The following is a 16,382-nucleotide window of genomic DNA, read 5'->3' on the forward strand; positions in this document are numbered from 1 at the left end:
GAGGTTTAAAATCTTGTTTCCAGAACCACGTCCCCTCTGTACAGCACAAAACATCATTTTTACAGTATTTCCAGCAGCAGCTGGGGCAGAGGCATTTGGGGGGCAGAGAGGAGCCCGACTTGGGGCTCCCCATGCAAAGCAGAGCTCAGCAGTGGCAGATGCCACCAAGGATGGGCCCTCCCGGCCTGGGGGGGACACCGAGGTCACACCGATGTCCTGCAAGATCATCTTCCCCAGAATCACTCTGGGGGCTTCAGCAGTGGCCCAGGTCACCCCAAAGTCCCCGGAGCCCGCGCAGAGCTGTCCCCTCCTGGCGCTGGCAGGGCTGTGCCATCGTCCCACGTCCCGCTGCCCGTCCCTGTCCCCAGCCAGGGGTGCAGAAGCAGAGGTGGCACCGGGGACACTCGGGGCTGGGGCTGCTCCTCTGCCCACCACAGCTCACATCTCTGCAGGATGACACACGGGATGGTGACAGGCTGCAGGGTCAGAGCAGAGACCTGGGGCGGGGGGGCAGCTCTGCTCCCCTCCCTCCCTCCCAGTTCACAGATCCTGCAAAGGAACACTTCCCACCAGGCACCTCGTTTTGGACACCAGGGATGGGAACAGAGACCAGAACTGTGTCTTACACAGTCTGTGTGGGGTAATAATGTTATTTTTAACCAGGTTCTCTCTGCCTCCAGCCCGTCACACAGGGCCCCTGTGAGAGGAAGTGGCTTCTGCCTCAGTTTCCCCTGCAAAGCAGCCATCGGAGAGGAGCCAAACTCTCCAGAGCTGCTGGGTGCAGATGCCAGAGGTGCCCAGCACAGCATCACCCCCTCTCCCAGGAACTCGGGCTCTCACCAGGAGGGAAACATCTGGAGGAGGAGAGAGAGGCTGTGCACTTACCCTGCAAGGCTTTATCCAGGTCTGCAATGAACTCCTCCAGCTCCTGCGTGTCTCCAAGCTTTGCTAGCGGGGAAAAACACGGTCAGGTCTTCCTGTTCCCCCTCCCACTGGGGAGAGGAGACACCCCCAACCCTCGTTCCTCAGCTCCAGCTCCAGCTGTGTCTGTCCCAGCCAGTCCAGCCTGGACTGGGAAAATCCCAGTCCAACTTCTGTCCCTGCCAGGCTCCTGCCAGGACACCGGGGGCTCATTCCCACTCCGTAGGGTGGGACCCCCCAATCCTGTCATTGCCAAGCCCAGCCCAGCACTGAGAAGGAAGCCCTGCAAACCCCTCTGGGTGGGCTCACCTTTGGTGGGGTAAGTGTCAGCTGGGGTGTTGAGGTGCTCCTCACTGGAGCTGAGGCTGCTGCCTGGGGACGTGCTGGCACCTGAGGACACAGAGCATCAGTCCCTGGCCCTGGCCCTGGGCACAGGCCCCTGGGGAACACTTTGCCCATGGCGCAGGGTGGCACGCTCTTGGAGACCCCTTCTGCTCCTCCCCTGCTTCTAGGAATGCTTGGAAAAATGGAACTGAGGTTCGTTCTCAGGTCAAAGAGCAGCAGAGGTTGTCTGGGCGCAGTTACAAGGCCAGGGTTATTTCAGGGACCTGGGTTATCCCCAGCCTCTGATGGTCCTGCCTGGCACAAGGAGCCCTGGCAGATGTTGGCAGCTCCCGAGCCGGTATCCAGTGGTCATCCCCTCGTACTGCTGATCCAGCCCAGCAGGGATGAGTCAGGCAGCATCAGCAGGAAGATGTTTCACATGGAGGAACCACAGAGCTCCCACCCTGGCAGACACCATCCTCCCCCATCCCCATCCCCATCCCCATCCCCATCCCCATCCCCATCCCCATCCCCATCCCCACTCTCCAGCTCACCGATGCCATCCCCAGCCCCAGACTCACTCTCCAGCTCACCGATGCCATCCCCAGCCCCAGACTCACTCTCCAGCTCATCGATGCCACTGTCATACACGCTCTGTCCCGCTTTCCTCTTCAGCTCCTGCAGGTGCTGCTGGTACTGACTGGCGGGGCCCCGCTCAAAGTGCTCCATGACCTCGTCGAACTCCCTGAGCAGCTCCCCGAGCTCCTCAGCCATGGCTGGGGGAACACGGGGGTGTTGGGGTCCCCAGTGGCAGGCAGGAGCCTCCTGGGGCTGTCCAGGCTGGGGACGGGCTGAGCCGGGCTCCTGGGGGGCTCAGCCTTCCCGCAGCCCCTCGGAGCCGGCTCCATGGAATGCAGAGGGGTTCGGGCAGGAAGGGACCTCAAAGCCCACCCAGTGCCACCCCTGCCATGGGCACGGACTGTCCCCAGCTGTCCCGAGCCCCGGCCAGCCTGGCCTGGGACACGGAGCGAGCGGACAAGGGCACAATTCCCGGCCGGGACAGTCCGGGAGCCCCGGCACCATCCCGCTCCCGGGGGTTCCGAGGAGGCGGCGTGCCCTGCTCCGGTTCGGTTCGCTTCGGTTCTCTTCGGTTCGCTTCGGTACTCACCGGCTGCTCGGCTCGGCTCGGCTCCGCTCGGCTCGGCTCGGTTCAGCTCGGTTCGGCACTCACCGGCTGCTCGGCTCTGCTCGGCTAGGCTCGGTTCAGCTCGGTTCGGTTCGGCACTCACCGGCTGCTCGGCTCCGCTCGGCTCCGCTCGGCTCCGCTCGGTTCGGTTCGGCTCGGTTCAGTTCGGTTCGGTTCGGCACTCACCGGCTGCTCGGCTCCGCTCCGCTCGGCTCGGTTCGGTTCGGTTCGGCACTCATCGGCTCCCCGCGCTCCGCCCCCGGCGGCGCCTCCCGCTCCGCTCCCGCCGCTTTTGGCCCCGCACCGGGGGCTGGGCGGGGGCTCCGGGAGGCTCCGCCCCCCCGAACGGCCACGCGGGACCGGGGCAGGCCCGGGGTCACCCCCCGAACCCCCCCAGACACCCCCAGACATTCACCCCCCCAGATCAGACACCCCCATTCACCCCCCCAGATCAGACACCCCCAAACATTCACCCCCCCAGATCAGACACCCCCAAACATTCACCCCCCCAGATCAGACGCCCCCCCAGCAGCCCCTCCCGTGCCGGCACTGGGGCTCAGGAAGGACGGAGCCAGAACCCTCCCCGCTGTTTCTGGGGTCACCCCCAAGGCTTGCAGGGCACAGAGCCCCAAGAACAGAAGCCAAAAGCCGGGCAGCCCCCCCAGAGCCACGGCGAGCCCACGAATGAGCCCTGCAGGGTCCGGCGAGGGGTTTATTTGGAACAGGACAGCTCCAAGACAGCCCCGTGTGCTCCAGCGGCCGTGGCCAGGCTTGAGGCTGCCCTCAAGCGGAGTTTCCAGCAATTTCCCATCCACAGTGCCAGGAATAGACACCCGACGGCGACTTTTGTGGTGCTGTAGTAGCCAGAGGGAGCCGGCACTGCCCAGAGCTCCCCGAGCCCCCTCGAGCCCCCTGTGGCACTGGGAAAGTGAAATTCAGCAGGACTTGCCCTGCAAAGAGCGGACTCCTGTGTCAGCACCCTGTCACATCCCAGAGTCATGGAATTCCAGAGCGGCTTGGCTGGGAAGGCACCTTAAAGCCCATCCCATCCCATTATCCCATCCCATTATCCCATCCCATTATCCCATCCCATCCCATCCCATCCCATGGATCCCATCCCATCCCATCCCATCCCATCCCAGCCATGGCAGGGACACCTCCCACTGTCCCAGGCTGCTCCAAACCCTGTCCAACCTGGCCTGGGACATTCCAGGGATCCAGGGGCAGCCCCAGCTGCTCTGGGGACCCGTGCCAGTGTTGTTCCACCCTAGGAAGGGATTGGAAAGGCTGGGGCTGCTCTTGCAGCAGCTGCAGTCCCGCCCAGAGCAGTGGCTGGACGCAGCGCTGGTTTCACAGCTGACCTCGAGTGTTCCGGTGGCCTCTGGAACCCCCCCAGCCCCACGGTGTCCCACGTTTATCTGCTCCTCCAGACTCCACTGCTGCTCTCTGGAGTTTATCAGCTGCCGGGGTCTCAGCAGCTATCTCACAGCACAGGCTCCAACGGGAAACGCTTCCCCACCCGTCCCGAGCGCAGGGCAGGGAGCAGAGCCCAGCCCTGAGCACCAGAGAAGGTCTGGGTGCCTCCAGACCAGGGTGAGGGCTGTGCTGGAATATGGAATACTGTTTGCAGAAGTACTGGGTTTTTTCCCCTCAGAGTGCCCTGCTGTGGCTGCCCCATCCCAGGACGTGTTCCAGGCCAGGCTGGACGGGGCTTGGAGCAGCCTGGTGCAGTGGGAGGTGTCCCTGCCTGTGCCAGGGCCTCAGTGCCCTCAAAAGGGAAGAATTCCTCTGAATATCCCACCTAGCCGTGCCCTCTGGCCCTGGGAAGCCATTCCCTGTGTCCTGTCAGCCAGGCCCTTGCAGAAGCACTTGGATCCATGGATAAGGTCCCTGTGAGCCGTCTCTTCTCCAGGCTGAGCAGTCCCAGCTCCCCCAGCCTGTCCTCCCCAGGGGGAAGCTCCAGTTCCTGCAGGGCCAGGGCTGGAGATCCATTCCCGAGGCCCAGGGCTGGAGATCCATTCCCGAGGCCCAGGGCTGGAGATCCATTCCCAGGAGGAGGAGGTGGCCGGGGAGGGCAGTGCCCAGAGCGTGGCAGCAGCTGGACCTGCCGGGGGGTGCCAGCCTGGCAGGGGACCCCCGAGGGCAGCTCTGCCCCCACGGTCAGCCAGGGGCTGGGTTCTGGAGGAAAAGCTGCCTGGAGGTGTCCTGGGGCTCGCTAGATGCCGACATCCAGGTTTAGGAAGGAGACGCTGCTGTAGAGCCCCGAGGAGACCGAGCCCCGCTCCAGGCTGCGTGTCCAGCCGGGCGCTGCGGATGGAGCCCGCTCCTCCCCGCCATCCTCGAGATCTGGGCTCCTGAGGGAGCAAAAAAAGAGAGAGAAGGGCTGTTTGCAAATGCTTCTGCTGCCTTCTGCGCTCCCAGACGGGCTCCAGCAGTGATCCCAAGGATCCCAAAGACTGCCGTCTCCAGACAGTCCCAAAAGGAACGTGAAGCAGACAAGGAGCCGGACAGACATCACAGAACCCTGGGTTTGGGCTGGAAGGGACTTTGAAGACCACCTGGTCCATGGGCAGGGACACCTTCCAGCAGACCAGGGTGCTCCAAGCCCCATCCAAACTGGTATGGAAGTGACCTGTGGTCCAGGAAAACCCTTCCCACAGGACAATTCCTGTTTGCTGAGGAGTCACCAGCCCCACTGAAGGCTCCTGAGCATCCCCTGCTTCCCAGGATCCCTGGTTGCCAACCATTCCCTGCTTCCAGCCCCAGGGAGCAAACCCCTCCTGCAGTGTGTGCTGGACCCAGCTCAGGGGACACGAGGCCCTTCCAGGCAGGGAAGGGCCCGAGCTGCAGCTCCAGCCTCCGAGGGAGCTCCGAGGGGTGGGAAGGATGGAGCGTGGAGGGTTTTTCTGTGGATCCCGTGAGCAGGGAGCTGTGTGGAAGATGAGCAGGGTGTGCTGCCACCCGTCCCTGCGCCCCTCGGAGCCCCTGGGGCACTCACGGCAGGTCAGGGAACTTCCTGCGCAGCAGGTACTCGATGACATCGGGGTCTGTCTGGAACAGCCTCCTCAGCACGTCACACTGCATCTCTGGGGACACCTGGGGGGACACGGCCGCCTCACTCGCCCGGCTCAGGCTGAGCACCGAGAGCCGAGGAAGGAGCCAGGACATGGTCACAGACCCGGTGTGCTGGTGTCACACCCCACACACCTCCCAGGGTCTGCAGGATCTCAGCCCCTGCTTTCCCCCCACTATCTCCAGTCCTTTGCTCCCTGCAGACCCCAAAAATTGCTGTAAGTTTTTGTTTTGGGGACCTGAAATGTCGCATCCCAAGGGGACTGTCACTGCTGCCTGCAGTGGGAGGGTGGAGAGAGGATGGAGCCAGAGCCTTCCCAGAGGATGGGCACAGACCGAGGTGTGCACCTCTGACAGGGACAAAATCCTTCCCCTGCTGCTCTCGGAAGAGTTCAGAGGGAAGGAGGGTGTGGGGGAGCTGCCCTGAGGAGCCCACGTACCATGAACAGGGAGTGGTGGTGCTCGATCAGCCTCTGGAGCACCAGGATTATGGCAGCACTGTCCTCAAAGTTCAGGGCACCGGCATCTTTCTCTCCAGGCTTCTCCTTCTGCAGGATGTTGGGACCAAAGACCGTAGCCAGGTTTGACACTGTCATTTTATTCCCAGGGATCTGCAAGGAGGCACAAAAGGAACCTGTGGGCTGTGGATGTGGCGGCGTGGGATGTCCCAGGATGTCCTCAGCCACCCATGAGGGCGAGGTGAGGGCCAGATGTTGCTCCTGGTCCAGTTTGGTCCTCTCTGAGCTGGTGGCAGGGCCAGCACGAAGGGTTTGAGGTGCTGGAGCCGCACACTCATCCCATCCCCACCTGCCTCACCCTCCCGCCTTTTCCAGCCACAACGATCCCGGGATTCCCTGAAGGATTTGGTTTTCCCCGAAGCCCGAGGATTTGTTCTCCCCTCTGCAGCAGCCTCACCTCGCGGCCCTCGGGGTCCCAGGAGCTCTGGGCGTGCTGGGCCACCCGGGCCAGGAAGCGCAGGAGCCGGAGCAGGGTGTCGCTGTGGCACGGGGGCAGCAGGAACAGCAGCAGCTGCAGGGTGTCCAGCTGGGCTGGCCCCTCCATGCCTGCATGGACAGCACAGCTGGGACTCCTCCTCCTCCTCCTCCCCCCCCTTGGGAACGAGCTCTGCTGGCAGCCAGGCTGCTGCCCCACCCCTCATCCCAAGGGATGGAGAGCCCCACGAGAGTGCTGGATATTGCACAGCCCCACTGCCAAAAACTGTCCTGGACCAGAGGGATTTTTGTAATCCAGTTCCAAAGAAATCAGACAAAACCCCCAGAAAAACCCCAGATTATGGTAACTGCACGTGGCAGCGCCAGGGAGCACAACACCCATCCCATCCCATCCCTTGGATCCCATCCCTTGGATCCCATCCCATCCCATGGATCCCATCCCATCCCATCCTATCCCTTGGATCCCATCCCTTGGATCCCATCCCATCCCATGGATCCCATCCCATGGATCCCATCCCATCCCATCCCATGGATCCCATCCCATCCCATCCCATCCCATCCCATGGATCCCATCCCATCCCATCCCATGGATCCCATCCCATCCCATCCCATTATCCCATCCCATGGATCCCATGGATCCCATCCCTCCCCAGGGGCTCTGGAGGGTGCTGAGGAAGGCCCCGTTCCTGGCAGTGTCCCAAGGCAGGCTGGCCAGCCCTGAATGTCACATCCCAGCCTGCCCAGGTGAGAGGTGCCCGGGGGATCTGGGGTGCCCCAGCACAAGCCCTGCTGTGCAGGCTCTGCCCCACAGGTGCTCACTGGCTGTGCTCAGGAAGGCTCCATAGAGCTCTCTGGGAATCAGGGAATCGGGCATATCCCGGAGAAACTCCTTGAGCAGGGCAGCCACATCATGAACACTCTGATGCTCATCCAAGAAAACATCCAGCCCTTGATCGAACTCCTCCCTCAGCTTGGAGATGGAAGCAAGGGGAAGGATGAAAACCACAGTCAGTTTGAGTCTGAAGAGACCCCTCCACACCAATGTCAGCTCTAGCCATCCCCACCAACACCAGCCCCGGCAAGGCTCAGCCAGAGGCTGCAGGGAATGTCCCCCTTTACCTGCTGGACTCTTTTCCTGGAGCTCCCAACGCGGAAGATGCCGACGGTTTGGAGCCCTGCGGGACAGACAGGTCAGTGCTGGCAATGCCCACGGCTCCCTGCCTCCCCTGCCAGGGCTTCTCCTGCTTGCCTGGCCCTTCTCCAGGCAGGAGGAAAAGGAAAGGCTGTGGACATTCCCTCCTCGGTGACATTCCCAAGTCACTGACATTCCCAACTCACTGACATTCCCTCCTCACTCACATTCCCAAGTCACTGACATTCCCAACTCACTCACATTCCCAACTCACTCACATTCCCAACTCACTCACATTCCCAACTCACTCACATTCCCAACTCACTGACATTCCCAACTCACTCACATTCCCAAGTCACTGACATTCCCAAGTCACTCACATTCCCAACTCACTCACATTCCCTCCTCACTCACGTTCCCCCCTCACTGACATTCCCAAGTCACTCACATTCCCAACTCACTCACATTCCCTCCTCACTCACGTTCCCCCCTCACTGACATTCCCAACTCACTGACATTCCCTCCTCACTCACATTCCCAACTCACTCACATTCCCAACTCACTCACGTTCCCCCCTCACTGACATTCCCTCCTCACTCACATTCCCAACTCACTCACATTCCCAACTCACTCACATTCCCAACTCACTGACATTCCCAACTCACTCACATTCCCAACTCGCTCACATTCCCTCCTCACTCACATTCCCAACTCACTGACATTCCCAACTCACTCACATTCCCAACTCACTCACATTCCCAACTCACTGACATTCCCAACTCACTCACATTCCCAACTCACTCACGTTCCCTCCTCACTCACATTCCCCTCTGGTGCTGCATCCAAGCCAGAGCACTCTCCACGGAGGTTTTTTGGGAGCTGCCCTGCCCCAGGACTCACAGAATCGTTTGGGTTGGGAAACAGCTCCAAGAGCATCGAGTCCAACCTTTGGTGAGTCCCACGGTTCCGTTAAACCCAAGGGTGCCTCCTCCCACCTTGGGGTGGCCAGGGAGCCTTGGGGATGTCCTGGGAGCTTTTCCAGCCCTTACCGTGCGTCTCCAGGTGTGTGCAGCACCTGTCCACGATCCGTGGCACCTGCCAGGTGATGGGGTTCAGGCTCAGCTGCTTCTTCTTGGCGCGGCTCCTGCGAGGGTCCAGCTCGTGGGGGTGTGAGAGCTGCAGGGCCTCCAGCAGCTCGGACGCGTTGTCACTCAGGTCCGTGATGGAATCCACGGACATGGCCCCCTGCCGTGGGGCAGAGGGAGTTTGCAGGTGCCAGGAACGACCCCACAGATCCATCACTCACGGCTTTCTGGGACAGGGCAGCGCCCAGAGCCACCCCAGCCATGGCAGGGACACCTCGCACTGCCCCAAACTGCTCCCAGCCCCAGTGTCCAACCCTGGGCACTGCCAGGGATCCAGGGGCAGCCCCAGCTGCTCTGGGCACCCTGTGCCAGGCCTTTCCCACCCTCATGGGGAACAATTCCTGCCCCATATCCCATCCAGCCCTGCCCTCTGGACCCTTAAATGTCACCCTGCTGAGGATGCTCCCACTCCTCACCATCCGTGGGGACATCACCATTTCCCTGAGGACAGACCGGGACCGACCCAGCCACAAGAAAACACCCTGGAAAATCCCATTTATTGCTGAATCCCCACTTCCCCGTCCCACAGCACCGCCCCAGCCCAGTCTGGGGCCCATACCCTGCGCTGGCTCCAGGAGCTCTTGTCCAGGAGAGCCGCCGGGGAGAGCGGCTCCTCGGGGAAGCCGCCGTGGGGAGCTCGGATGCAGCTGCTGCCCATCCCCATCCTCTTGTGCCTCTGAGCGCGGAACCTCGTCACCGTGGCCTCCACCTGCAGGCACAGCCGGCGGCTCCTGCCCACGGCCTCCTGCAGCTGGCGGCACGCGCGGTCGTGGGCGATGACCTGGCACAGCGGCACCCCGAAGGTGTGGGGAGAGCAGTCTGGGGAGACACCGGAGCCAGGGACAGGCTGGGGGAGCTGCTGTGCTCGGGTTCCTGCCCCCCAGGAGCCAGGAAAGGCACAGGGAGCTGCTCCTGGAGAGCAGGAGAGGCGTGCTGGGAGCCTGGGTGCCAAAGAGCCCGGTGAGGGAAATGGGGTGCTGCTGGGGGAGAGGAAGGGGACACAGGGGACTGCTCTCCTGCAGCTTGTTGGAGCCTGTCCCAGTTTTTCCTGCAGTTTCTTTCCTTCCTTTGACTGGCTGCAGCCCCACGAAGATGCCGTGGCATCTGTGAAGCAACAGCTTCAAAAATCACCAAAAGATCCTCCCCGAGTTCTAACCTCCCATTTTCTACAGGGTTTGCCTCAGCTTCGTCTGCTCAAGAAAAGTCCTGCCCTTAGTGGTATTTTCCCCAGATAACTGCCCCTCTCCATCCCCCTGGCAAGGAGGGCTCTCCTCACCCCCAGCCTTGCACTGCCCTGGGGTTTTACCACAAACCCTTTCAGTAGAACCTGAGGCATTGATGTCAGGAGTGTCCCTGAGCGGGTTTTGTGCTGGTGTGGGGGGGCTCATTCCCACCTGGCTCTGCTCCAGGGCTCTGTGTGCCCCAGGGCTGGCACTGAGGTGCTCCAAGGGACGATAAAACACAACTGGGAGCAGCGGGGTTGGGGAAAAACGGGCAGCTGGACACATTTCCAGGTGTTCACCTTGAAAATGCATTTCACTTTCCAGGTATTCCACACACCTTTCCAGGCTCCATCACCGTGCCATCCCAAAAACAGCAGAACAACCTGGGATGAGGCGTCCTGCTGGGCTTGGGCACCTCCCACCCACCCCAGCAAAACTCACCCAGGGACCAAAGGACAGGTAAAAGGGAGGCTGCTCACCTTTCCTCTCCTTGGAGAAGCTCTCCAGCTTCTGCCGGATGGATTTAATGCCTTTGGAGCCATCTAGGAGGAGAAGAGAAGGGGAAGGTTCAGCACCAGCATCCTGGGGCTGGTTCAGCACAGGCTCCCTGTCCCTCTGCAGCCACCAGCCAGGGGACACTGCAGTGACAGCCACAGCTCTGGGGGATCCAGGAGTCCCTGGGGGATCCAGGAGTCCCTGGGGGATCCAGGAGTCCCTGGGGGATGCAGAGCTGCCCAGGGAGCAGCCCTGGGGATGGACATCACTGCCTGGAGCAGATCTGGGGATGGACATCACTGCCTGGAGCAGATCTGGGGATGGACATCACTGCCTGGGGACAGCCCTGGGGATGGACATCACTGCCTGGAGCAGCTCTGGGGATGGACATCACTGCCTGGAGCAGCCCTGGGGATGGACATCACTGCCTGGAGCAGATCTGGGGATGGACATCACTGCCTGGAGCAGCCCTGGGGATGGACATCACTGCCTGGAGCAGCCCTGGGGATGGACATCACTGCCTGGAGCAGATCTGGGGATGGACATCACTGCCTGGAGCATTCCCAGAGAAGGGCTCTGTGGCTCCACACAAGCAGTGAGGCCCAGAAAGGCCTTTGGGAAGTTTTTACAGAGCACAGACATAAAAAATTGTACCAAGCAGCACCACAAATCCCACCCTGCTCTGGAGGACTCCCACCTCACAATCCAGCAGCAGTGAACTGAGAATTCACCCACTGCCCACCCTAAATCCTTCCAGGACTCATCACCCTGTTCTGGCTCATGCTCCTCATTCCTGAGGAGTTCTCTCCCCAGGAATAGCTTCTCTCTGCTTGTTTGGGTTATTTTGTAAGGCTTAGAGGAAAGCTCTGACAGCTGGAATGAGGAACATGAGTGTAGAAGCCAACATAAATTATCCAGCAGCACACTGACCAACCAGGAAGGAAATATTGGGGTTTGGGGTTTTTTTTGGCACTGCCCTGGTCCCTAGGGGGGCTGCTGCTGCAGGGTGTCACTGCAAGGGGGATCACAAGAGTCCAAAATAAAACAAAATAAAAAAGGAATCAGGATGTTTGTGGTCAAAGCCCTCCAGGGACTGGTGCTGCAGCCCTGGAGCAACTGGGAGCTCTGGGAAGGAGAGGGGAGCTGTGCTGGACTCCTCACGAAGCCGTTTCATGGCACCAAGTCTTTGGGATGTTAAGATGGGAAAGCAAAGGTGGGTGTGACCTGAAGCACTCGGTGCTCAGTGTGAGGCTGGGCACTGGGGGAGAGGATCCCACACACCTGGGGCCTCCATCCTGCCCTGGGGTGCTGGGAGGGGGGCTGGAGACCCCCAAGCTCCCTCTGCACCCCCAGCCCCTGCCCTGCTGGGATGGCCCAGGGCAGAGGAGGCACATCAAGAGGGTGAGAAGTGAATGTGGGAAGGAGTCTGGGAACCCCAACTCCCTGGGTTTGCTGATGGGGGACACAGGCAGCCCTGGGAACCCTGACAGGGCCTCTGTGCTCAGTTCCTGTGGAGCTCCTAAATTTATCCACCCTTAAATATCCCAGGGCATTATCCACTCTCCCATGAGCCCCTTTCCAGCATGGGGACTTAGTGCTGCACATGGATCCAAATCCCATCCAGCCCAAGGGCGCTGGGACCATCCCAAGTTGTCACATCTGGACTGGGGCTTGGAGGGTCACGTTCTCACACTGCTGTGGACACGCAAACCACGGGCTGGTCAGGCCTTTGGGGCTCAGAATAAAGCAGGAATGAGAAATAAATCAGACCAGAATGTGTCACTAATGTCTTTCCATATCCATCATCCCGGGCTGGGGCACGGGGGGAGCAGCGTGAAGGAATGGTTCAGGAGCCTCCTGTCCCCTCCTGTCCCAACCTGTCCCAACCTGTCCCTCCTGTCCCCTCCTGTCCCTCCTGTCCCAACCTGTCCCTCCTGTCCCTCCTGTCCCCTCCTGTCCCAACCTGTCCCAACCTGTCCCTCCTGTCCCAACCTGTCCCTCCTGTCCCCTCCTGTCCCTCCTGTCCATCCTGTCCCCTCCTGTCCATCCTGTCCATCCTGTCCCCTCCTGTCCCTCCTGTCCCAACCTGTCCCTCCTGTCCCTCCTGTCCCATCCTGTCCCAACCTGTCCCTCCTGTCCCAACCTGTCCCTCCTGTCCCTCCTGTCCCCTCCTGTCCCTCCTGTCCCCTCCTGTCCCTCCTGTCCCCTCCTGTCCCAACCTGTCCATCCTGTCCCAACCTGTCCCTCCTGTCCCAACCTGTCCCAACCTGTCCCTCCTGTCCCAACCTGTCCCTCCTGTCCCCTCCTGTCCATCCTGTCCCTCCTGTCCCTCCTGTCCCTCCTGTCCCTCCTGTCCCTCCTGTCCCCTCCTGTCCCTCCTGTCCCCTCCTGTCCATCCTGTCCCCTCCTGTCCCCTCCTGTCCCCTCCTGTCCATCCTGTCCCAACCTGTCCATCCTGTCCCCTCCTGTCCCCCCTGTCCCCTTCCCTGCCGTGCTCTGTACCTCTGGCCAGGCTGAGGTGTCCCCCGGGCAGCCTCTCCTGCAGCCTGAACAGCGCCAGCTCCTGCAGACTGGCCCTCTCCAGCTCGGACAGGCTCTGCAGGGCCACGGGCTCCATCCCAGGGCTGGAGCAGAGGCAAAGGCGCTCTGGAGAACACACCTGTGTGAAGGGAACGCACGGCAGCGAGACCTGCTTCAGGAGAGGAACTGCAGGGAGCCACTGCAGGGGACATTTGTCCCTCTGTCACCTCTCCAGAGAGCCAGGGGGCTGCAGATGCCCCAGCCACCTCATCTCCCTCCAACCTCCTGAGCAAAGGCCTTGGAGGCACCAGGAGAAGAGATTTGGATTTGATATTGGGCAGGAATTGTTCCTGGGAGGGTGGGCAGGCCCTGGCACAGGAGCCCAGAGCAGCTGGGTTTGCTCTGCCCTGGAGGTCCATGGCCAGGTTGGACAGGACTTGGAGCAGCCTGGGCTGGTAGGAAATGTCCCTGCATGGAAGGAGATGAGCTTTAAGCTCCCTCCCAAGCCAAGCAATTCCACAATTCTGTGATTTATCCCCTTTAACTGATAAAGAGCTGCACACGGCCAGGGCTGCCGAAGCCCCTCACCGCAGGCTCAGGCTGGAGCACAGCCCATGGACACACCCCGGCCACCCCAGCTCCTCTCCCAGAGCTCTGGGGAGCCCCCACAGGGACCTGGGTCCCCACCCCACACTGACCTGGCTGCCTCCAGCCCGGTGCCACCTCCTGGTGCCACCTGTGCCCGGCACGGTCCAAAGAGCAGCCCCAGGGAGAGGACAGGGCTGGGGTCAGAGTACGGGCTCTGGAAAGAACCTCCCCGAAGAGGCTTAAGGCAAGAAGGAAAAAGAAATGCCTGGAAGTCTCAAGGGATGAGGGTGAGACCCCCAGGAATGGGACAGGGCTCCTGTGTCAGTCTCTGCCTCCCCTCTCCAGCCCCTGAGACTGCTTCCTCTGGCCAGGTTTGAAATTTCAGTTTCTAAAGGTGTTTAGAAAGTTACATAAATTAAAAAAAAACCCAAATATAAAAGAGTTGCTCAGAGTTCCCTGTAAAGGCACACTGAAAAGGGAATTCAGCCACATCACAGAATCCCCCACAGGTTTGGGTTGGAAGAGACCTCACAAACCATCTCATTCCCCCGTCATGGGCAGGGACACCTCCCACTGTCCCAGGCTGCTCCAGCCCCATCCAGCCTGGCCTTGGGCACTGCCAGGGATCCAGGGACAGCCCCAGCTGCTCTGGGCACCTGTGCCAGGGCCTCACCCCCTCCCAGCCAGGAATTCCTTCCCAATATCCCATCTGTCCCTGCCCTCTGGTAAATCAAAGAGGAACAATGCAGGGATTTTCATAACTTCCATCCTGCTCCCCCAGGACAGCCCGGGGCAGGAAACTCCTTGGTTGTCACAGGTGAGAGAGAACATCTCCACAAGGCAGGGACAGCTCCCAGCCTCTGCTGGGGAGGGAGGGATGGAGGGATGTGGGATGTGGGATGGATGGATGATGGATGGATGATGGATGGATGGATGGATGATGGATGGATGATGGATGGATGATGGATGGATGGATGGATGATGGATGGATGATGGATGGATGATGGATGGATGATGGATGGATGGATGGATGATGGATGGATGGATGGATGGATGGATGGATGATGGATGGATGATGGATGGATGATGGAGGGATGATGGATGGATGATGGATGATGGATGATGGATGGATGGATGGATGATGGATGATGGATGGATGGATGATGGATGGATGGATGGATGATGGATGGATGGATGGATGATGGATGATGGATGATGGATGGATGGATGATGGATGGATGGATGATGGATGGATGATGGATGGATGATGGATGGATGGATGGATGGATGATGGATGGATGGATGGATGGATGATGGATGATGGATGGATGGATGGATGATGGATGATGGATGGATGATGGATGGATGGATGGATGATGGATGGATGGATGATGGATGGATGATGGATGGATGGATGATGGATGGATGATGGATGGATGGATGGATGGATGGATGGATGATGGATGGATGATGGATGGATGGATGATGGATGGATGATGGATGGATGATGGATGGATGGATGATGGATGGATGATGGATGGATGGATGGATGATGGATGGATGATGGATGATGGATGGATGATGGATGGACGATGGATGATGGATGGATGGATGGATGATGGATGGATGATGGATGGATGATGGATGGATGGATGATGGATGGACACAGACACACTGCAGGGAATTACCTTGGTGCAGGTGAAGCTCCACACTCCAGCAGGGTCCTGGGGGATGAGGGGGAGGAGGAATCCCAGTCAGGAGAAGGAGCAGCAGAGGGAAGGCAGGAGAGGGAAGGAAGGAGAAGCCCAGACCAGCTGCTGTTTATCTGCCCAGCCGCAGGAGCCACTGGAGGAGCCCCGTGATGTCCCAGCACCGCTGGTGCTGCCAAAGCCCATCCCACAGGAGCTCACCCCAAACACCTGCCCTGCTCCTCACCCCAGCTGTGGATTCACATCCCTGGAAACGGCTGAGATGGCACCAGCACCAACGAGCCACAGGAACAGCAGCAGCAGCAGTGTGGGTGTCCTGGCAGGGACAGGGATCAGCGACCCCAGCAGGGACAGGGACAGGGATGGGTGATCCCAGCAGGGACAGGGACAGGGATCAGCGATCCCAGCAGGGACAGGGACAGGGATCAGCGATCCCAGCAGGGACAGGGACAGGGATCAGTGATCCCAGCAGGGACAGGGATCAGCGATCCCAGCAGGGACAGGGATCAGCGACCCCAGCAGGGACAGGGACAGGGATCAGCGATCCCAGCAGGGACAGGGACAGGGATCAGCGATCCCAGCAGGGACAGGGACAGGGATCAGTGATCCCAGCAGGGACAGGGATGGGTGATCCCAGCAGGGACAGGGATGGGTGATCCCTGTGGATCCCATGGGACAGGAGAGCTCGCTCAGCCTGGACAGGCACCAGGCTCCCCACAAGGAAGGAAATGTGTGCCCACAGCAGGGACAAAGCCAGAGCCCCACAGAAATCCTCCTTTGGAGGGGATGCTGGAGCAGGAATCTCACTGAGTCAGAAACACCAGTGGGTTATTTCAGGAAATCTCCCAGGGAAAGCTCAGTCCAGCTGCCCCCTCCATTCCCAAGGAGCAGTGGCTGCTCCCTCGGTTTCAGCTGCAGTTTCTCTCCTCCCAGCTGGAGCAAAGGGCCCACATTTACCTTGCCCGTGTCCTCTGGCAGCAGCAGCTCCTGGAGCTCCCGGCTCTCCCTTTGGGATGACACAGCCGAGCCTCCTCAGCCCACAGGCAGGAGGAGAAGAGGGGAAGTGATGGGAAGGAGCTGCCACAGCCGAGGGGAGGAGAGAGGGGATGAGAAT

General features: G+C 60.4%; 2 protein-coding genes across 7 annotated transcripts; both read right to left on the reverse strand.

Moving 5' to 3' along the window:
• On the reverse strand, positions 1-2,821 carry LOC106628395 (regulator of cell cycle RGCC-like). Of its 2 annotated transcripts, none has more exons than XM_088062729.1 (5): positions 2,618-2,821; positions 1,866-2,021; positions 1,231-1,311; positions 886-948; positions 1-446 (listed from the first exon to the last, which is right to left on the reverse strand). In XM_088062729.1, the coding sequence occupies exons 2-5, from the start codon at positions 2,017-2,019 to the stop codon at positions 439-441; spliced, it is 306 nt and encodes a 101-aa protein (XP_087918855.1). In that variant the 5' UTR covers positions 2,020-2,021; positions 2,618-2,821; the 3' UTR covers positions 1-438. The 2 variants fall into 2 exon arrangements, with proteins under 2 accessions (XP_087918855.1, XP_087918854.1); XM_088062728.1 differs by having other exon boundaries at positions 2,414-2,821.
• A 257-nt stretch (positions 2,822-3,078) lies between these two features.
• ARHGAP36 (Rho GTPase activating protein 36) lies at positions 3,079-16,322 on the reverse strand. 5 transcript variants are annotated; one of them, XM_088062660.1, is made up of 14 exons: positions 16,226-16,316; positions 15,495-15,584; positions 15,248-15,283; positions 12,954-13,110; positions 10,436-10,498; positions 9,293-9,552; positions 8,638-8,833; positions 7,576-7,631; positions 7,276-7,426; positions 6,419-6,567; positions 5,944-6,114; positions 5,430-5,527; positions 3,626-4,785; positions 3,079-3,351 (listed from the first exon to the last, which is right to left on the reverse strand). In XM_088062660.1, the coding sequence occupies exons 4-13, from the start codon at positions 13,066-13,068 to the stop codon at positions 4,647-4,649; spliced, it is 1,398 nt and encodes a 465-aa protein (XP_087918786.1). In that variant the 5' UTR covers positions 13,069-13,110; positions 15,248-15,283; positions 15,495-15,584; positions 16,226-16,316; the 3' UTR covers positions 3,079-3,351; positions 3,626-4,646. The 5 variants fall into 5 exon arrangements, with proteins under 5 accessions (XP_087918786.1, XP_087918785.1, XP_087918784.1 ...); XM_088062659.1 differs by lacking the exon at positions 15,495-15,584 and adding an exon at positions 13,670-13,797 and having other exon boundaries at positions 16,226-16,300; XM_088062658.1 differs by lacking the exon at positions 15,495-15,584 and having other exon boundaries at positions 16,226-16,312.
• Positions 16,323-16,382: the final 60 nt, after the last annotated feature.

This window comes from Pseudopodoces humilis, chromosome 15, assembly GCF_049639895.1.
Source record: "Pseudopodoces humilis isolate 2021_Gansu_Grassland_sample_001 chromosome 15, ASM4963989v1, whole genome shotgun sequence".
Classification (NCBI taxonomy): Eukaryota; Metazoa; Chordata; class Aves; order Passeriformes; family Paridae; genus Pseudopodoces; species Pseudopodoces humilis.